The sequence below is a fragment of the Leptonotus elevatus genome, chromosome 5, assembly GCF_054856555.1.
Source record: "Leptonotus elevatus isolate MCC_2025b chromosome 5, RoL_Lele_1.0, whole genome shotgun sequence".
Lineage (NCBI taxonomy): Eukaryota > Metazoa > Chordata > Actinopteri > Syngnathiformes > Syngnathidae > Leptonotus > Leptonotus elevatus.
Window position 1 is genome coordinate 13,458,442 of NC_141243.1, and position 22,140 is coordinate 13,480,581.

General features: G+C 41.3%; 1 protein-coding gene across 6 annotated transcripts; it reads left to right on the forward strand.

The window, feature by feature from the left end:
* The first annotated feature begins 920 nt into the window (after positions 1–920).
* Positions 921–20,741, forward strand: LOC147173756 (ubiquitin-associated protein 2-like). Of its 6 annotated transcripts, none has more exons than XM_086076350.1 (29): positions 921–1,005; positions 2,491–2,635; positions 3,860–3,937; positions 4,015–4,131; positions 4,221–4,380; positions 4,886–4,963; positions 7,085–7,145; positions 7,323–7,402; positions 8,032–8,096; positions 8,174–8,223; positions 8,317–8,500; positions 8,752–9,007; positions 9,259–9,396; positions 9,627–9,763; positions 10,364–10,593; positions 10,681–10,915; positions 11,235–11,274; positions 11,352–11,475; positions 11,984–12,041; positions 12,132–12,351; positions 13,576–13,667; positions 13,751–13,801; positions 13,893–13,971; positions 14,448–14,642; positions 14,725–14,898; positions 17,606–17,713; positions 18,017–18,090; positions 19,345–19,536; positions 20,057–20,741. In XM_086076350.1, the coding sequence occupies exons 2-29, from the start codon at positions 2,534–2,536 to the stop codon at positions 20,150–20,152; spliced, it is 3,474 nt and encodes a 1,157-aa protein (XP_085932476.1). In that variant the 5' UTR covers positions 921–1,005; positions 2,491–2,533; the 3' UTR covers positions 20,153–20,741. The 6 variants fall into 6 exon arrangements, with proteins under 6 accessions (XP_085932476.1, XP_085932481.1, XP_085932478.1 ...); XM_086076355.1 differs by having other exon boundaries at positions 12,132–12,273; XM_086076352.1 differs by having other exon boundaries at positions 8,032–8,084.
* The last annotated feature ends 1,399 nt before the right edge of the window (positions 20,742–22,140 follow it).

The following is a 22,140-nucleotide window of genomic DNA, read 5'->3' on the forward strand; positions in this document are numbered from 1 at the left end:
ATCTAGGTGAAATGTACAACTTTGGGTGCTAAATCTAAAAAAATATATATAAATGTTTTTGGCAGGCCTGGTGTGTTGGGGCCCATATTCTGGGATTTTACAGAGTTGTGGGCCCACAAACTTAGACCTCTTTTTGAAGGTCAAGATTTGGTTTTAGAGTTTAGGTTTGAAATGTGTTATGGTTGGGGTTAAAGTAAGGGTTGGGGTTAGACAATCATTTGTGATGGTTGGGGTTAGGGGAAGGGGCTAGGAAATGCATTATGTCAATGGGAGGGCCCCACAAAGATAGGTGCTCCGGAATGTGTATTTGTTTGATGTGTGAAGATTGACGTACACTGCTACTTTGAAAGAGAACTAAATAAAGGTGCTATATAACACTACAGCTTATAATCATCATAATTCACCTCAAATATAACAATTATGGGCAAAAGCATTCAATGATTCATTTATCTTGAGCCAAACTCAGCTCATTAAAAAACAACCCCACACCATAATCCTACCGCCACCAAACTTTACCTGTGGTGGTAAGTAATTGTAATACTTTATTTAAATTATTTAGAAGGGTAAGTGAATCATTTTGGCCTTACACGATGATTTTTCTGACAAATCTAATTACAGAAAAGTCCATTTAAATGTTAATTTACATAAGATGACACATTTAAACGGGAATTGTTCTTTTTTATATCGCTACTTTTCATATAAAAAAGAATTAATACACTTAAATATTTAAATGTGCTAATTGATTTATGTATTTACTTTATAAATCAAATAAAGCTACTGGCACGCAGATTTTTTTATGTTTTGTTTTTGTCTGTCGGTGGAACCATGTGATCCACACGGCTGCTGCCTGATTGGTGGGGAAAGCACTCGCTTCGTGTTAACTTGCACTGTGATCAATAAAGCAATATGGAGAGAAAAAAAACGGAAGAGCTTTTCACAACGGAACAACGGCGCGTGGGTCACGTGACTTCTGCTGCTGCTGGGCTGTGCGGAGCGTGTTAGCAGGTAAGGAAAAAGACACGGAGAGAAGATTATTATTTTTTTTGTAATAGTGTTAGCGCTTCAAGCTTTAGTTTGAGGGAAGCGACCGTGACCGAAGACCTCTTGTGTTATCTGTCATTTACCCTCTAGATAAAACGTAAACCAAGCCTATGTTTTATTCTGACTGTGAGCAGGCCGTTTGGGGCATTCTCCCGAAATGTGTTATATTAAGGTGTTATTCTCAACATATCTCCAACGAATACCTTTCACATTCGCTGTGAGGTGTTTCAACCACATTTATAAAGTGGAAGGGACTGTCTTTGGTCACGCTTGTTAGCTCGCCGCTTGTGTTAGCTTCCATCGACTCCAGTCTCGCGGCGTTGACAATAAGCGAGTTCTTGACGCACTTGTCTCAAAAAGGTTGTTTTGTTGTTAAATTCCCTCCCAAAAGTGATTACTTCGCGCAAAATTGGATTATTATCGACGAAAGTGTGGGTTTTATCGCTACTCTGCAGTTTGATATGGACGGGGTATCGTGTGAGAGTCTCACGCACGAAACAAAGACGGAGTGGCAGCTAAATGCTAAGCTAAGCTAACGTTGGCATTAGCCCGATGCGGCTCCAATTTGCTAATAAACGAGCTTCCTTTACATACATTAACCGAATACTACTATTAATAAGTGTTAACATGATGCCGTATCTAACTGTCTCCTGACATAATTTGTGCTTTGTTTAATGTCGAATGTATTCTGCCAGGCGACCATTTTGTCAACTTTATGCCCAATACGTCGCTGCTAATACACGTCGAATTAAAATGTAATTTATGTATTTATTTGTATTATGCAATTGCTTAGTTGCTGGTCAGTGGTCGTGTTTTTGTGTGGGTGAGAGTGTGGAGGGGGTGTTTGTAAGATGACACCTCAACTGTCCCCTCTGGAGTTCTATATTTAACTCTAAGAGGTAGGTGGGTGACAGATGGAGTTATACACTTACATGGTATACTCCAACCCACCAGTCCCCTTGCATATTTACTTTTAGGGGACATGATATGTAAAATGGACTCTTGTTGGTATGTATAAACAGTGAACCCGAGGTTATCATGGGTGTTCCAGATCCACCTACAATAGGCGAAAATATATTTTTCCTTTCTCACACACTTCAACTCCCACAAATATATTAACATGAGTTTTTACGTTTTCGTTAGCGTCGGTGCTCACTTTATTGCTCTCCAATTAGCAAGAATTTCCCAAAATGACTGTCAAAATCCAGGGTCTGGTTGGAATAGCCATTTCATCCTGAGTACAACGCACCAATCATTTTGAAAATTGAGCCAAGCTTCGAGCTGTTTTGGTTACTCCTGGTTGACGTTTTCTGTACTGATGCATAAAACAAAAATGAGTTAATTTAATTGTAATGATGTACTGTGCTTTTGACTTGTCATTATTGTTGATCTCGTTGCTGTTTTTTCCAGGAGGCTGATGATTTTTCCTTTGTCTCTTTCCGTTTCCAGATTTTTTCTATTTTGTACATACATTGTTTTGTATATACTGTATATGATGACTTCTTTGGTCAGCAATCAAACCCGGGGGACTCGGGACAGAACGCTGCCCACAACCACCACCACACAAACCACACAGCCACAGAAACACATACAGGTGGGTGGTTGCTGTATGCATTTTTGGGCAGATGGGAAATGGTTAGTTTGACTTAAAAATAAATCCAAATGTAGTGGTACTTTGACTCACAAGTTTAATGACCAAGCTTGTAACTCTATTACTCTTTTGTCAAATATGATCGAAAATGCCGTCAAAACGTTCTGGCTCTCCAAAAAACACAAATGGTATGTTTTTAAGAAAAGTAGCACTTTATTGTATAAAAACAATACTAAAAGTGAATGTGAAGGAAATGTTTTAAGTGTAATTACTGTATGTACTGCAGTGTTAGTGAATTTCCCTTGGTCTGGTGTACAGCCATTATGTTTAACTCGATTCAATATTTATTTGTCATCGCAAATAACATATCAAAATAATAACAAACATGGCAAACACAAAACCGCGTAAATATTGACAGTCATCCATAGTATTCTTGTGCAAGAAAAATAGTGCAAAATTGCTCAGTTCCTCTTGTTTTCATCCTCAACAATAAATATGCTGTTATTTCTATAGTCCTTCGGGAAAGCAGAATGCTTATCTTTTGTTTAATCAAAATAAGGCTTTACAGGCATCTGCTTTTATTTTGGAAAACTGATCTTTTTCTGAAATATTAACAGTAAATGTCATAATAAACTTAGAAAAAGTACATTTAATTTAATACAAAAGTAATCATTAACAATCGACAATTAATTGATTATCAATTTAATCGACAATTATTTTTTAAATTGATTCATCATTTGGATACCTTTTTATTTTTTCAAAATTGTCCAAATGCTTGGAATTTCATCTTTTCCGTGGTTATCTGATTTCTTTATTCCCCCATGAGAGCGGACTCTTTATCTTTGTGATAAATCAAAATACTCTACCAATCAAAAGTAAAAGACAGTTTATCATTCAGTAGCGCTCGAAAGTGTGTTGACGTAAAACTTTTGTGTAATAATTAATTGTTGTTGAATTTCGATTAATTGCACATCCCTAAGACTGAATGTGTAAACCATTTCCGATATTTATAACTAAATGAAAATTAAGTCCAGTAGTTGGCGCCACGTTGCGGCTGTTTGACCCATGGAACTCCATATTTTGGATTGTTTCACTTAAGTGGATCCACTGTTCTCTTCGTATTTTGTAAAATCTTTGTTGAATCTTTTGTATTGGAATATTTAGTTGAGTTGATATTGTGCATTGGTGCTTGTTGCTGTTTCTCACTGAAGTCTTTGTGCATACCAGGCAACAGCAGAACAGATCCGTTTGGCTCAGATGATCTACGACAAAAATGACGCAGTCTTTGAGGACAAAGTCAAACAGGTGTTGTTTCTATTGGTTGTTTGCTTTATTTTGCTTGGAGTGTTATTGATGACACCATGTACTTTCCACGTGCACAGCTGATTGAGGTCACTGGCAAGACTCAAGACGAGTGCATGGTCGCCCTTCACGACTGCAATGAAGATGTCAACAGAGCCATCAATTTCCTACTGGAGAGCACCTCTGACACAGTGAGAGTCCGTATCCTGTTTAGTTGTCGTCTTTCTACTTGTTTGGCTCACACATCGTTGGATTTATTTTATTTATTTTTTGCATGTGTGATCAGAACTCCTGGGAGACTGTTGGGAAGAAGCGGAGCCTTGGGAAAGAGGGAGGCGCCTCAGAGGTAAAGGAGAGCCGCGAGAAGAAGGGAGGCGAACGGGAGGCTAGTCGCGGGCGAGGCGGCCCCAACAGGAGAGGCCGCGGAATCAGCAGAGGCCGCGAAGGTAAAAGCCAGCGATGGAGTCAAACACTTATTTTAATGATAGCTGGTGAGTTTGTCTAAAAGTTTGAATGTGTTTAACTTTAACATGTGGAGGAGTGTTCATAGATGCCACTGTTCACACTCCAGCAAGTTAACTGTTTTGGACCTCTGTTGCTACTCAAAAAAGCAGTATCAAAGAATGTTAAAAAAAACAACAACTTATAACTGGGATGATTTTACACATACTCATAGATGCTGTTTTCCCACACATAAACAACAGTACTCAGCACACCATTTCATTTTATTTTATTTTGTGCTAAGCCCTTCGAACCAAACCGCACTTACCGAAACGCGAAGTTTCAATGTTGTATTGTTGCACGAAAAACAGTATGTAATGCAGAGACTTGGCTTGTCCAGTAGACCTTGACGTGTGGTCGTCTTACAATATTGTGCGCGTCCATGATGGTGTTTTGGAGGGTGGGGTGGACATCTTGCTCATCCCGTACCCTTGAACTGTTGGCTTCCAGGTCGTGCCGAGGAGAATGGCTTTGAGGTGGTGCCTGGAGAGAGGGGGGGAGACCGTGGACGCAGAGGACGAGGCAGAGGTAACCAACATTCTAGTACTGTGGTCAGACCAAATGCAAGTTGAGCATTTCTGGCGCCGCAATTTCAAAATCGATGTAGTTTGTGCGAACTGGTACAAGCCAGTAGTTGAGGCACTGGCCACCAGATTGACTGCCGATATTCAAACTTGCTCGAAGCATCACCCCTGTTGATCTCGTACTAACAAATGCACATGAGACGCGTGGGGCAATGCGATATTTCAGTCTGAACCAAAGCATAACTGATGAGACTTTTTGGTTTGTGCCGTTAGCATAAATCAAGGGGAACCTTTGCATCATTGCGTGATGCTATTAATTTGCAGACTCACCATGGACATCCAATTGGTGTAACAAAAACAGTAAATTGTCTGCACATGACTTCTACACAGATCCCTGCTTGGCATTCTGTTACAGCTTTAGGTGCTTTCACAGCACGACATGGCATCCAAACAGGGCGAGAGAAGTGAGTTGTCAGGTGTTATTCTGCCTTTCTGCCAGTTCCCAACATAAGGTAGCCATGCAGTCTTTCTGATACTTCAAGGTCGGAAATGACCATGTCAACTTTGACTTCTGCCGTTGGTGCTGTTTATACAGAACAGTGACGTGGACAATAAGCGAGATACTTACTGTTTTAAATGTCTGGCGTGACATACAAAGTTACTGGACAGATGAGACGACTTCACACTTCTGTGATGCTTTGTCTCTGTTACGGACCTGAGACTGACTCTGTAGGGGAAAAATTGCAGAGTTGTCCTCCTATTTCATGTCGTTATACACAAAAGTCATTGAAAAAATGCAGGAAAGTCTTTATAACTGAGATGTGGTCAAATGATGGAAATATCCCACCTTTGATGGCCTTTTCTTCTTTAGCTGGATTGTGTCATCTCAACCACCATCTATTTGTGTCGGCAAGCCCGTGAAATATTTCATCACTCGGCATTTGTGCAGTGCTTAGGTCTTGCAGCTGCCACCCATAGAGTAAAAGGGGGCACTGCTAACAGGGCTGCCTTCTATCCAGAGCTTGCCTAAATCTGTATGGAAACGTGTGTGAAACGTCTGTTTGCTGTAAATTTATGGTCATCGTTTGGTAGTTACGCTATTTTTTTTATTGTATTTTTTGAAAGCACAACTCCTTTGCTGACATTTAAACCAAGTTTTGTACCCCCACCCCCGTGATTTGCTTTATTTCTCCTGATAACAAAAAGCTTGTCCTATATGTTAACTTGCATGAACTTCCTCAGAAATAATAGAATAAATAATTTAGAATAAAGAATATATAATTTTTTTTAGTATGGGCTATTTTTCTTTCTTTTATTTATTTATTTTTAACAATATTGTGACCTTTTTTGTATCGCCAACCTCCCCACAATATTGTGATAATTATCGTATCGTGATATGGTATTGTGATGTTTGGATATCGTTACGTCCCTACAGGTGAGGCAAAGCAACCTCTGCAAAATATCAAGCACATGTGAGGTTAAGTTTCCAACATGTGCCTAAATCAGTGTTTGCAATGTCTAGATTTTCTGTACCACTCACTCGTTCACTTGGGCTCCTTGTCATATGAAAACGATGTAAGAAAATGTCTAGCCATTTTATGTTTCTCAGCAGGAATGAGTCGCTCGTTGCTTTTTTAAAAAAAATATTCATTTGTATGCAAAGTAAATATAGCAGGAAAGTACATAAGTTGACATCACTGACTCTTTTTAAAACCTAGCTCCACGTTTGCGGCTTTATTGGTGTATAACACTGCTTGGCAACAAGGACTTGTAATTATGAAAGCTGCTAAAAATAAAAAAAAATAAAATTAACTCTGGATAAACGGATAAAATACTTTCATCCATCCATTCATTCTCCTTATCCTCACTTACGGGTCATGGGTGTGGTGGAGCCTGTTATGACTGATTGGTGCGAGGCGGGGTACATACACACTGAACTGTTCACTTGCCAATCACAGTGCATATATAACGACTGTCACCAACCATTCACAATCATACCCACAGACAAGTTAGTCTTCAATCAACCAATAATGCATGTTTTTGGAATATGTTAATCAACTTCCCAAATAACAGCTCTGAAACCTGTGTTTAAAAACCTCTCATGGTACATTCTGTATGCTCTCAGGGGCAGGCGGCCGGGGTCGCGGAAGAGCAGCTGCCGGCACAAGGATCTCCCAGGCTATGGGGTAAGGACAACTTGTGCTCAGCACGTATGAAAGCTGACAAAGGTGGTGATGTTTATTACAAGCACATATCTCAATCCTAACCATGTGGAGAAAAAACTTTCTGAACCTATTCTTGAAATTTAGCTTATTAGCGGTAATTTCGTCCATTTAGTCACGTCTACCTGCTTCCTCTCTCAGCACCTTCAATCCTGCGGACTGTGCTGCCGGTCGCCACGAGAATTGGGAGGGCGATGCCAACGAAACTGCTGAAGCATCCAGTAAGGAACATGACAGACCTGAACAGAGCTCATTCATTGAAAGCTACAGAGGCTTGTTGAAATGCATTACATTTTTCTGCCTGTCACAATAACTACCAGCCATAGATAGCTGAACAAAGACATAATTTGTCGTGAAAAAAAAAAAAAATTATTTGACCAGAAAAGTGAAATTGGCAAATTTTCCAACGGCGCGCTGGCCCCAAAACAGGTGTTGCTGTTTTTGACTACAAAAGAATGTAAAAGACTTTGACACCTGGGAAGTATTTTTAAATTGTGAAAAAAATGATAAATGTCACCTTTAGATTTATACCGCATCAAAAAGTGCTTGAAAATGTAAATATTAAGAAATGCAATGGGAATAACTCATTCAGCAATCTGAACTAAACTAAATACCTTTACTGCCATTTTTGTGACATCTGTCTACCTTGAATTTACCAACTTGCAATGCAGTCCTGGGAAAATAAGCATTTGATTGAGTCGTGTTACATGAGTTGCACTGTACATGAATGGACTGCATACAATTGCTACCAAAATAATTGCGTTTCTGTTCGTGAAGTGCGGCAGTTGCTGTTAATAAGTGAATTTATTCCAGCTTTGCATCATTGACATGGCTTCTGCTGTTTTTCCAGCAACGTGGGGAGGCAACCCAGAAGATTGGACTACAGAAGACTGGAACGAAGACGTGAGTAGGCAGGTCATGATCATGGCAACGATTGGATTAGAGGTTTTTCATAATTTAGTTGACTTTTTTTTTTATCTGCTCATTCTCAGTTATCTGAGACCAAAGTGTTCACTTCCTCTTCCACTCCGGGAAACCACAAGTGAGCCCCTTTACTGATATACACCATTTAGAACATTGTTTCATTTGAATAATCCCCCCCCCCCCCCCCACACGCTTATTTATTTCCCCCCAGTGTGGACCTGTCAGGCCTCCTTCCAAAGGGAGTGTCTGTGGAGTCAGACCTGGTCGACGGGCCCTCTGCCGAGGATCTGGGCCAAAGCTTGGTCTTCACCAACTCTCACCATAATGGGCGCACGACCACGCACAGCTACGCCCACGCTGCCTCTGCTAGCACCACCTACGCGCACGCTGCACTGGTACATATGAGCATGCCATCAGCTAACCAGCACTGCTGCATGCCATAGTTGTTGATTTTAAAATAAATATATATATTTTTAATTGTACACGGTTGTGGGCCAAAAGTAGGTGTGTGTTTATTCTCAGCTCAATGATGTTTATAAAACAGTTTAATCTGGTGAATGCTCAAAATGTCCTTCCAACATTGCAACATTTCTCAAACACGGCACCGCACCAATTCACATTTTATTTTTATTTTTATTTTTTTCAGTCTTCAGGCCCGGGTTTTGGGTCTCTTAACACACCCAAGCCGGCACCCGTACTGGATGCCAGGACAGCAGATCAGCTCAACGGGCCTCGGCTTGGTCAGAGAGCGAGTCAAATCCCGGCCGCTCCCGCGGCCATCGCCGGTAGTGTTTCCAAAGATGTGGTACCGCCCGCGGTACCGAGCCCTGCAGCCGCTCCCTCGCCCTCTGTTGAAATTAAACCTCAGAGATTGGACAACGGACCTATAACAGGCCTACACAGTAAGTTAGTAAACAAAGTAGTTTATTTTCTCTTTAATGGGGATGTTATGTAAAATGTTCAAATATTTAATAACTTGTATACAAATAGTTGTCTATAGTGCTCTCCCACTCTTAATGTGTGGAATTACGCAACCAAGTAAATATTTGGACTGCCCGTTTTCCCAAATGTCAGGAACATGACAGATTATGCATGTGGTAGGGTTAGGGTTACCATGCATATCTCCTTTTAAAATTTTTCATTTTTGCCGTAGTGGAAATGAAGATTCAACCAGAACCCTCCGCGGTGCTCAGCCAGCTAGCACACAGGCACCAACAATCTTCCATCCTTCCCACCACGGAGCCTCTTGTTCTGTCCCATTCACATGGCCCACAAGTGCCCACACCACCAGGTATAATTGTCTGTCCTCTACACACTCTTCTGTTCTACCCACTAGGGCTGAACGATTTATCGTTTTGGGAGTGAATTTGTGATCTCAGCATGATTTTGTGATAGTCAAAGCTGCAGTTTATATTTTTAAACCCCCCCTCCCCAAATAGTGAAAACAACTTACTGAAACAAATCATAATCACAGTATGTTGGAAAAATTGCAGTTGGTTAGATTTTTCCACTATACTTAAGGTCACGAGTCGGCAGTCCTGCCTGTAAGAGATGGAGCCTCTCCAGGAATGAAGCTGCCTGGCGGGGACTCTCCTATCACAGAACCTCCCATGCGACAGCTCAAGACACAGAAGCGCAGAGTTCCTCCCCCATCCAAGGTGCCCCAATATAAATGCTATGGTTGTCTTCGACTAGTGTCATAATGGTTAGTTTTTTTGTTTGCATTGGATCTTGATACGTTTGCATATGGATATTTGTGATCATCTGATTTATTTACTCTAATTAGGACTTAACTACTCCTTTAGAATAGGTTGGCGATAGACTATGGTGCGCTCCAATTTTCTAATTTGGATTACCTTGTTGCTGTAGGAATGGAATGCTTGTCAAAAACTGAGTATCCTCTTGTACAAGTAAGTTACTAATAGAGTGATCCCTGTTTGAAAACTGGAAAAAACAAACTAGAGGCTGGCTTTGAGCATAGCCTAAACTCCAGCTCAGACTCTGAGAAAAAGAAAGAAAAAAAAGATATTCGAGCACGCACAGTGCACGAGCTTGACATAGAGGCTGTAGTTACGCTTTAGGCCAGAGGTGGCAGTTGTGAGTAAAGAATTGTCAAACTCCACAAACTATCTAGAGACCATAAGAAACATTTCAAATTTATATTGTCGCCACTAAAATGCATCGAGATCTACGGCATCTGTTAAATTTAACTTGTAACTTAAATGTATGTTAACACTAGACTTCTTCCTTATCATCAGATTCCCTCGTCAGCAGTGGAGATGCCGGGCTTGTCTGACGTCTCTGGCTTTAATGTCCAGTTCGGCGCGCTGGACTTTGGTTCAGAGGCGGGCGCCATTGACGTAGCCCCAAAGGAGTCAACCCGGGAGCAAGCACCGTTGGCACCTCCAGCAGTGACAGCAATGTCTGTCCCCGTTACTGCCACGCCGGCACAGCAACCGCAGAGTTTTTCCAAACCTGCATCTATGAGGTGAGTGTGACGTAACTGCATGCATGTGGACTTTTTAAATATCTACCTTTTTTATTGAGAAATATTCCCTCTTCGTTATCCCAACAGCGAACACATGAGCAACATACCCACCATGCCAGATTCTGTTTTCCCCTCTCCATCCTTGGGCTTACCCAGCGCAACGGCCTCCCCTTCCCTGGTCCTACCCGGTGCGGCTGTCCCACCCTCCTCCACAGTGTCGGCCCCTGGAAAACGTGTGGAGAGTGGCGTACCCAGATCACTGCCTCCCCACCTGGCTTTCTCTCATAGTAAAGAGAGCCCACCTTCTGTAGCCCCCCTCACGGTAATGTTGGAGCGGTGATACCCAATGTATGTAATGTGTTGTGGCACATTAGTGTGCCGTGGGTAATTGTTTAGTTTCACTTAATTAGTCTGAAAATTATTTACTACAGATTAGTCTTTTTTTCCATCTACTAATGCCATCGGTGTATAGTGACAGAACAACAATAAATGCTCTTTGACTACATGGCAGCAGTTGCAATTAACTTGTGTAACAATTATTCTAAATGTAAATGGCCAACAGCTTTCAACATGTTATGAGAAAATGCATCCTTGAGTGATGTTTTTTTTTCTTCTTAAATTATTTATTCTTTTTCTAATAGAATGGTTACTGTGGCATGAAGGCGCAAAGCACACAGGATGGTAAGTTTGTGACTCCAAACTGCTGTCAAATTCACACGATCAAAATCTCAAATGTATTTTTTGTATTTTCATTTTAGCTGCACCGTCACAGAGAACTATGAGAACGGAGTCTCCTATAATGAGTGACAGCGGCCTCGCCCACCACGCTCTTTCTCCCGCAGCTACCACCACCCACACAGTGCCCATTCCTTCACTCAACAGGTAGAGAGGCTCACTTAAATTATCGGCACATTTTTTTATCTGGTTTGTCTGTTTGATGTAAAATTCGTCGATAATTGCCTATAATTATCGGCCACCGATATTATCGTGCCTCCCTGAAAAAAAGTCAGATACAGGTCAGTTGGGCAAAAAAATCCGATCTGGGTCGCATTGGCCTGCAGTGTGAACGTAGCCTTGGTCAGTTTTTCAAGTGGGAAATACAGGGAGTCCTCGGTTTACAATGGACTGGAATATAAAAAAAAAAACATCGATTAATATTTAATAAGGCTGCTGTGTGGAGTATTCTTACACCACTGCGCTATACTTTGAGCATCATTCATAACCCCAAAACATATGTTAAAATTCTAAGGTTTTCATCACCTCTTTGCCTTCACCTTCTGTTGTGGTTTAAATGCTTGCTATGAGCTAAAGTATTGATGATACCAGATTACTAGACAAGAAGTTTAAATGAAAAGCTGGGAAATTTTAATGCGTGTTATTTGCATTCCAGCCACGTGAGCGGTTCTCATTCATCTGGACTGACCCACACCACAAGCTCATCTCTGCCAGTAAGTGTGGATGTCCTCCCACTGATTTAAAAGAGAAAATCGTTTATAGAAGACTTGGCCTCATTCTTTCTTTGACTTTGTTTTCCTTAGACAAGTAATGAGGAGAGCGTTGGTGGCAATCTCCACCCCTTCTCTGCGCCGTCCAGCCTGCCCCACAATGCAACTTCTTCAGCCCCACTGTCTGTCACCAGTTCGAACACCAACAGTGCTACACACCTGACCGGAGCGCCAGGTCTGACCCAGAACGGCACAAATGGTTCTCTTTCAGCTGCAAATAGCCGCAGCGCGCTGCTACTCAGCACCACCGCTGGTAAGCACGCCAAAAAACTGAACTGCTGACTAGAAGTGAAAAGCATGCCTTCTATCGCTTGTTTTATTCTTCAGAAAAGGGGGCAGCTGTATAGTTGTACTTGTTATACTGTTATTCTCAGAACAGTACAGTAGGGTCTGAGTCCTGCCACAAATAGCAACGAACTGCGAGGAATTAATGACTCCTGAAAATGTTTATGAAAAAAAACTGATCCCGAAACACTTATTTCAAACTCGTATTACATTTCCCTTCAGGTTAACAGCCTTACAAATATTGTGTTATTTTGAAAAAATCATTTTGCCTGTACATGAACATGCAGTGAACACTCTCTGTAACTTCCACTAATAACCAAGGCGGCTAACCTTAGCTCCTCAACGTGCGAAACCTATCTTCGTCAAGATGTAACACTTCAACACACTTCTTTGACGCATGTACAAGCATTATACTGCGTACAGTCGTTTATATTGTTTAAACTGCTCATTTTGAATGTGTTTAAAGCGCATGTGAGTGTGAAAACTAAAAGGAAAAAATCTGTATGCTCTCTATCATGCATTTTTACCTCCTGGTGGTGGGGTTGGTATATGTCTACCTCAATATCGTGGTTCGCCGTACTTGCTTCGCTTCGGCTTCGGTGGTAACAAGGGCTTTTCAAAAAAGAACACAAAAAACGCCGATGGTTGAATTGAATAGTGAGCCGCACAAATGCAGATTACTGAATGGCGACAGTTTAATCAACCACAGTTAGGAGTCATCTGTTAGGTGACCATTAAACCTGGCTGTAAAACAGACTATTATGGAGAAATGTGGACAACTAAGCTAGACTGGGCGGAACAAATATCAATACATGAAACATACATTATTGTGAAGTGGCCATGTTGCTACGCCAGCTCTGCATAATGTAAGGGTCAGCATTATGTTGCCCAGTGAACTTGAGTTGTATGCTTAAATACTTTAATTCATCTGACAGGTTGTTGATGTGGGCTGTAGGTGCCGCTATTTTGGCTTGCAACCGTGTTCAAATGATCTCTGTAGTTGAAGATTGTTGAACAATAATGTCCATTAATCCGGATAACTAGTTATTACACACTTTCTGATGCGCGGGAAAAAATGTGCGTTTATTTGCGGAAAATTGGTGTTAACCTTCATTTAAAAATATGTAAATATAGTGTATAATGGTTTGAAACTCAATGTGATTTTGATTTGACAGCATTTTCTCCCCTCCAGGTAAAACTCCCCCCAACTTGGCCCAAGGAGTACCCCCTCTCCTGGCCAGTCAGTACATCATGGGCCCTGGTGGCTTGCTTCCTGCCTACCCGGTAAAAATACAGTACATGTCAAATACAGATGTATAAAAATGAGACAAATGTGTTGATCTTGTCATGTATGTTAATCCCAATAGCAGATCTATGGTTACGAGGACCTGCAGATGTTGCAGTCTCGCCTTCCTATTGTGAGTCTCATTAGAGAGCGCATATGATCATTTAAAGGTTCTATTGCATGCTGACAATTGCATTACAGCCAGGTTCTCTCCATCTATGCAGGACTACTATGGTGTAGCATTCCCTGGTACTACGGCAACTATGCCCGGAAGAGACGGCCTGGCCACCAATCCTTATTCGGGTAAGTGGTGGTGGGTTAGGTGTAAGTCAGTCTGGATGACGTTCTATAAGACAGCGCTTGGCACTATGTGGTAGCATCCTGGCAACAGCAACTAGTGTTCCCTCAAGGTTCTTCATTCTTGTACTTTTTTTTTTTTTTTTTGGGCAGTAATAATTTGTTTTAGCAGTATACTTAATGCAATGTCCTTGGATGTGGGGGGAAAATAGAGCCACAGCTACAGATGTTTATGGAATGCTGGCAGAACGGTACAATGGTGTCTATATTGTTGATGTTAGCGTTTCGCGATGTGTCTGGCTGGGAAATATCTCCTGAGATAAATGTAATACACCTCAATAAAATTGTCCAAATGGTATACCAGTAAGGCCTTGAAGTTACATAGGGGAGTCTTTCACCTTTTCTCGCTGTGTAAATGTACCCACAGTTTGCAAACAGGGCTTAACTAGCTCAACAAAGTATTGTGCTCTCCACTCGTCCAGGTGAGGCGACGAAGTTTGGCAGGAATGACTCTTCGTCCCCAGCTCCGCCCACCAGCCTGTCTACAGGATGTGTTCAGTCGCAGGCCCAGCAGGCGCCGCAGGCCGGTACGCAGGGGCAAGGCCAGAGCCAGGGCCAGCAGAACCAGAACCAGGCCTTTCTCAACCCCCCGCTACCACCTGGCTATGGATACGCTGGTACATATAGCTGACATGCTTCATAATCAACATTGATTTTTGTTTTGTTTTTACACTAAGCCATGTTTTGTTTGTGTGTCAGGTCTGCCGTATTACGCGGGCATGCCTGGCGTCCCCTCAGCCTTCCAATACGGCCCCACTGTCTTTGTGCCTCCGACTTCGGCCAAGCAGGCCACCATCGGCCTGGCCAACCCTTCCAATCAGTACCACCACCAACAGCATCAGCCCACCTATGGACAGCATGCATATGGCACAGGTAAGACGCACAACACAGGACAAACTTGTACTAAACTTGTTTTCCGCAATATTCACTGGGGTTGACCAATTTAGCGTTTTGGAGTTGAAATCGTCATTTCAGACGAGGTTTCGTGATCGCCAAAGCTGCAGATTTTTGAAGCGCTGTAACCTCACCCAAGCTCACAATCAGAATTGCCATGCTACTCATGGACAGGTCACACTAACCAATCAGTTCCCAGCTGGTTTAAAAAACAAACATTGTATCCACATCACGCAGTTTTCCGTTCCCCGAGTCCCTGCTTTACCAGCTGCTTGCGATGCTAGGCACTAAGCTAACTTGCTCTGCACAATGTCTATGGGCGGCAGCTATGAGCTTCGCAGTGTGGATCATCTCCTTAAAGTAACTAATCCTCACCTCTGTTGTGGAAAATAAGATATAATTCTAACAAGTAGTGCTATCATTAAAGGTGGACAATGAGTAGCCCAAGCAAGCATGCAACAAGTGAACATGAGGGAATGGAGACGCTAATTGCTCAACTAATGTGAAATGTAGAGGCACGAAAGAATACAATAAGTGCTTAGATGTACATTACACTTTTTGCAGAAGTTTGGCTAAAACGGGAGAACAATCAGCTATGAACAGCAAAAAGTATTACAATTAATAAAGATGTTGAGATAAAACAACTACATAATAAACACGCTTGTAAACCGGATGTGAATTAGTCAATTCATGGCTGACGTCAGCCAAGACCAGGCGCTTAAAAGGTCAATAACTGTGTTTGCACGATTTTGCACCACAAGGTACTGAGGTTAAAGATGTACACGTTCTTTCTTTTCTTTTCTTTTTAATCACTATAGCTTTAAATTGATTACATAAATGCCATATTTACATGAAAACTTCTGACCCCTTTAACAGGAAATATTTGCCTTTCGCATTTAAATAACCATTTATAAATAATTGTATGTATTTATTTTTTAATTTATGATTTTCACACTTGACACTCACCATTGTGAAGCAATTCAATTTATACAATATGAATTTCAGGTATTGCTTAAACCCTGTTTGAAGCAGTTAAGTTGCTGACAAAAATATTTATGTACAAAGAACATGTACAACATTTAAGTTTTTGGTTTTTTTACTTACTATTACTGTACATATATTTGCATATTTTATACATGTATGATGGCAAGCAGTAGGTCTTGCTTTATAGAAATATTTTACAAACTTAAGACTGCCTCCCTCACACCGCCTATTTAGTGTCCTTGCTATATTATAATAGTTTTTGTTTTGATGGTATGATATACTTTGTCATATTTACTGTGCATAGTGAATATAGAGCTGAAGCTTGATTTGAAGAAAATTGTGAGTTGAATCAATCGCAATATCTGTCAGAAAAGTCACAATTCTCCTTTCCTAAAAATCATTAAGTCTTTATTTTCAGGACCATATGTCAATGCGTAAACGGGTAATCGTTTTTTTGTTAACATTAGGCACTGTTCAATTTTTACACTTGTATGACAGCTAACTATCTCGTGAGACATTACAATTGCGCCACCGTTTTTGTTATTCCTGTTTGAATAAAAAGGTTGACTGGATAAAGTTGACCTTTCTTTTTTTTGGGGGGTTTAGTTCTTTCCTTAAAGCTGCAATATGGAACTTTTTCCCAAAAATAACTAAAGTTTACAGAGTTATTTTACAGTAAGCTTTTTATTTGACCATTTATGACTGAAATGCCTTCTAATTAGTAGATTAACACCTTAGCTGTTCACAATGGGTACTCCTGTAAACCTCCGGTCAATAGTTTTCAGACTGGATTCGGGTTAGAATTTCCCGCGCCCTGTTTGCGGATGTGACGTGTGTGTGGTGTGTACGTGAAGAACGGTATGTGCAGTTTCATTTTTCGTCAGCAGGTGGCAGTAGCAATTCAAAATGTAATATTCTCCGTTCAGTACCTTTAATATACTAGTTGACTATAAAACTATCTCAGACATTGGTTTTATGAATATGACAATTTGACTTGAAAATAATCGAGGTCAACCATGATATGTGCTGCATCAGTTAATGTTTTTTATGGTGGATTTGACAGTTTCTCCCCCCCCCCCCCTTTTTTTTTTTAATTAAGTTGAGTACACGTTATAAATATTGTCTTAATAGTGCCCAACTGCTTTTTACACTAATTGTAAAAAATATCATCAAAACATGTTGACTGACACCAAGATGGACTATTTGAACAAGATGTCGCCCAAGGTGTTGGAGTAGATGGACTTTAGGCTCTTTTATTATTATTATTATTTTTATTATTTTGTCCATGAGCAACACAACTTGGGTGTATTTACTGCAGGTAGGTCAAATGTGAAGAATGACCAATTTCGGTGTGTTTCAGTGAAGTTGAATGGAAGGCAACTGGACGGATTTTAGTCTGGTTGCCTTCTATTGATTATGCAAGGTTAACGTTGTACACACTGTGTGTGTGGGTTGTTGGGAGTTGGGCCTTTTTTTTGTGTGCGCGTGTCTGTTAGGCTTGTACTGCATGAATAGCTCAACGCCCCCAACACATCATCACCGCCACGCACCACCCCTTTGCAGAGGTCGCCTCAATATAGACACAGCTGCCATTGTAGTCAGGTTACCTTACTGCCTTTCTCCCCGCCCTCTTCACCTTCTCTCCACCTCATCTGTCCTATCTGCTCTTCTTCTTTTTCTTTACTTCGTCTTCCTCCTTCAGCCTTTGATGACCTGTCTCAAGCCCACGCTGGGGAGTACAATAAGGGAGGGTACGGAGGCTCTGCCCAGTCTCAAGTCGCCAAGTCGGCGGGCAGCGGCCCTGGGAAAGGTACATGCGCCAACTATGCACGTGCGCGCACACATACACACACATATCAAGTCAGTGGGGTTTAAAAAAAAAAACACGCAAGAGGATGCTGTGTGTGTGTGTGTTTGCACTCCATTCACGTCAGTAAAGCAGTCTGCTTCCTGCTTGTGCAGTGCCTCAACTTCATTAATCCGCATCTTCCTACTGGCTGACCTTTTACCTGCGAACTACCCCTCCCAACACCTTATTTACTTATTGACTATGCATACGCGTGGCACTGATGTTCCCATTTGTAACACCTGTCACTTTCCCTTTTCCTCTCAGCACCTGGAATGTCCGGATCGGGCAGCGGTGGAGGAGTACCTGACATGAGTGCGTCCATTTACAGCAAAACACAGGTGACTTCTCACTACTTCACTTTTAGCAAGCATTTTCTCGAGGATATTGTAGTAATACAGTGAACACCCATTTATTGCGGGTGATGCCTACCAGAGCCACCTGCAATAGGTGAAAATCTGCAATCGGGAGACCTTTAGCTGATATTTAAGAAATCCTTTGCGCCTCTTCTCACTTTCTCTGCAGTATTTCGGCATTTGCAGCAGGGCCACGCCCCGCAAATAGCACGGGAATACGTGATGGTTGAAGAAGAAAAAATTAAAGCACATTTGCATACGTTAAAGTGACAGTGTGTAGATTTTTTTTAAACATTCATTTTCAATGTTCAATTTAAAAAACACTAATTACATAATATGCAGGAAAAGTGTTCTATTACATCGACGTGCATGTTTTCATATAATCATAGTATTTATGTAACCTAGTAATCACCATTATATTACATCGGTCACGTCTCACCTTACAGAAGGCTGACATGTTTCGCCGCCATCTTTCTGCTACGGATACCGGAGTAAGAACTTGGCGAACGTAGTAATTGTTGATAGGCTTGTGAAGTGTGAGGCGTCGTAGTGCGCGTGCTTCGAACTTAGGTCATTGCATTCTATTAACTCACCACTAGTGGCCAAAAATTCTACATGGTCGCTTTAAGCTTAGAGTATAAATATACTACGGATGATGAACCCAAAACTCTCCCATCATGGAAAACTAATTTTACAGCATTCCCCCTCAAAGTAAATGGCTTTCATGTGATTTGGTCTTCGGGGGAACAAATGTGCGCCATAGGTGCTGCGTGTACATGTGGCAAAGACTTTGTAACTTACACTAACAACCCAAGCAAAACTTTGCTCCTCTACATATAAAAGTTGTTGATAGGTCGATGTATTACTTAAACATACTTCTTTGACACCAATTCCTAGTACGACAGGGATTTAGGGACAGCTTTCTGTGCTTTAGAAAGATTATGAAAACAGCAAATACTGTCTTGAGTTTTTGAGCGAATTGCTGGGGATATGATCCACAAGATAAAAATGCAAATATGCGGGGAGTTACTGTAGTACTGTATACCTATATTGCTGTCTAAAAAAAAAATATATATATATATCATGTTGGCTATGTAAAGATCAACATATGTTACTGTGCAACTCATAGCATGGGAAAAAAGGAGCCCAGAACGTTTCAAAACAAGAACATTCAGTGTCACAACAAATGGACCTCTTTTGTTAAATTGTTTTTTTTGTCTTCTCCTTTTTTGAAACCAGTCGTTTGACAAGCAGGGCTTCCACACGGGGACGCCACCGCCCTTCAGCCTACCCTCGGCCCTGGGTGGCGCAGGACCCATGAACCCCGGGGGTGCACCGGGCTACGCGCCAGCCCCCTTCCTGCACATTTTGCCCCCACATCAGCAGCCCCATTCGCAGCTGCTACATCACCACCTCACACAGGACACACAGGTAATGCCAAGTAGCACAAATCCCAATTCCAATGTAATTTGGGACCTTATGTGAAATTGTAAACAAAAACAAACCAATTGCAATTGAAAGCTTTTTTTGGAACATGTTTCAGGCATCAAATAAAAAAAACTAAAAAAAACCCACAATCGTCATCAGTTAGAACATTAACTATCTTCTCTTTGTAGTGTATTAAATTTGATATAGATTTAAAAGGGTTTGCAAATCATTGTTTTTATTTACATGCCGGTATATTTTGCAGCTTCTCTTAAAGCAGAGACTTTATTTCAGGACATACATGTACTACAATATATGGCATTGGATGGCTTTTGTTTGCTCCCATTCACCCTTGTGTGTTGAATTTGGACCAGGTGTCTTTTAAAACCACTATTAGCAGAAATATATCAACTATGGTTGTGGGCTTCAGTTTTTTTTCCCCACTCTTCTTCAGACACTCAATTGGGACCACTTAAGGAAGGAAGTAAGTGACTCATGAAGTGGTGTGGTTTGTCTCCCTTTCCAGGGCGGTCCGGGTCAGCGCAATCAGTCAAGCAGCATGCAGCAGAAAAGCCAAGGCAGCAAGTCCAGTTACGGCAGCTCCCCCTATTGGGGCAACTGAGGATTGCTTCTAAAACACCACACCCTCAATAACCCAAACCCCTGCCCATCCCTTGTGTGCTAAAAAGGAACAAAAAGGAATGTCAAGCAACCATACAGGCCCTGGCCTCGCCCCCACCTCCATATGTCCTCATAATAGTTCTCTTCCTCCTCCCGCCTCCAAATTGGTTGCTCGTGTAAGATATTTATGTATTTATATAAATATAGATATATACTGTATATGAAATAGTAGAACTTGATGATGTGGTAGCTGCATTATATTGAAGGACAATTTATTTGGGTTAAGTTTGAACACTGCAGGAAGAGAAGAAAGTTACAGGAAAAACAAGCCGAACGACAGCACTGATTGACACATGAGGACTGTTCTGGTGGGGGCGAGGGGCTTCACTAAAACTACTGCGATTCTCTTTATTTTACTTTTTTTATATTTACACATATGAATTATACACACACAAAACTACCCCACTTTTCATTTTGTAAGCTCCCCCCCTCTTGTCAAGACGCAACCCGCCCACCCAAATTTTATATTTTAATTTAATTTTAATCCTCATTGCCCTCCAAATAAAGGTTCTGAGATGTTGAAAGTTTAACTCGACTCATGTCCTTAAAAGATGGTCTTTATTAACGTTAATCCTTAGGATGGTCTAACGAAGTGAGCTGCTGTTTGAGGTAATGCTTTGATAGTGCATGCTTATAACTGACAAAGGGTGTTACTGCAAGTTTTTATTTTTTTAAGGGCTTGAGCAGCGACTGCTTAGAGGTCCCTATTGGTTTTGGCGGAATTATTCTATGCAAACACATTTTTGAGACCCAGACAAAAATGAAAACGCAAATTGCATGATGGTTTATTGCCGTATATGTTGCTTGACTCTTTTAATTCTAGTTTGTAATATAAGCTTGTCACCACTAGATGACAGCCCATGATGCGCCCTGTTATTGCCCCCAAGCGGCACAGGAATGTCCCTCAGTGTTTATTGACATTTTCTTAGGGTTCACTGGGTTCTCGTCTATTGGAGGATTTGGGTGGTGGGGTCTATTTTAGTCTGCTTTTGTAGGCCTCGGTGTGTAAAAAAAAAATATAAAAAAAATCCTGTATTTCCTTTTATCTCCATCCTGGAATGGGAGTATAGTGCCTGACACGCTTGTCGTATTCATTGGCTGGAGGAACTGAGCTGCAATTAGCATGCAATTATAAGTCTTTCCTTCCAGCTTTTTGGGACAGGAGGGTGACAAAAATGTCACTCAACGGTGAATGGTCGGATAATAGTTGGCACATTCCACAATGACAGCGTTTAGTCAGCTGTGACCTGGGGTGGGGGTGGTGGGGTGTATTTGGACATAACATCTAGAGTAAATATGCAGCAAAAAAAACCTCAAAATTGGAACATGATCCCCTTTAAGACGCTGAATGGAAAAAGTAATGAAGCCTTTAGTAACTACAGGCAATATTTTAAATGACATATGAAAGGCGGGGGGAGTGTGCCCCACCCCCATTCATGGACGATTGGGCCAGCCGCACCTTCACTAATAGGGTCAAACTAGTGATATGTTAGCATTAGTTTCTAAAATGATTGACCCTTACTTGATTGCTCTGTATTATTGGGGGAACAATTCCCAAAACCTCAGTTAGGCAAGCATCCATCAAAGAATCCATTCTGGTATTTTTAAAACTATTTAGCTTTTTAGCAGATGAAGATAGTGGTGACTTGGGGGTGGGAGGGGGAATGTGTGCAATTTAGTTGAGTGTTGTGTAAGGTGGAGGTCATAGTTGAGCTCGCTCTGCTCTGGTATGTGTGTCAATATAAAGCAGCCCACTGACAAGGCTCACATTCAGCAGCACGTCTCATCAAGATGTTTGGTGTGCGTGCGCGCGGGTGTGTGTAATGCCACCACAAAAGTATACCTGTCTTGGAAAAGATGGAGGATGATAACCGCAGAATTAAAAAAATAAACAAACAAAACAGAAGCATCAAACAATTTTGAGCAGAT

Excerpts from the sequence above, each read along its gene's own strand:
- LOC147173756 (XM_086076350.1), top strand. The coding sequence starts at position 2,534 with ATGATGACTTCTTTGGTCAGCAATCAAACCCGGGGGACTCGGGACAGA. Across the intron at positions 4,964-7,084 it reads ACGCAGAGGACGAGGCAGAG|GGGCAGGCGGCCGGGGTCGC; the intron begins GTAACCAACATT and ends GTATGCTCTCAG. Across the intron at positions 11,476-11,983 it reads CCCATTCCTTCACTCAACAG|CCACGTGAGCGGTTCTCATT; the intron begins GTAGAGAGGCTC and ends TTTGCATTCCAG.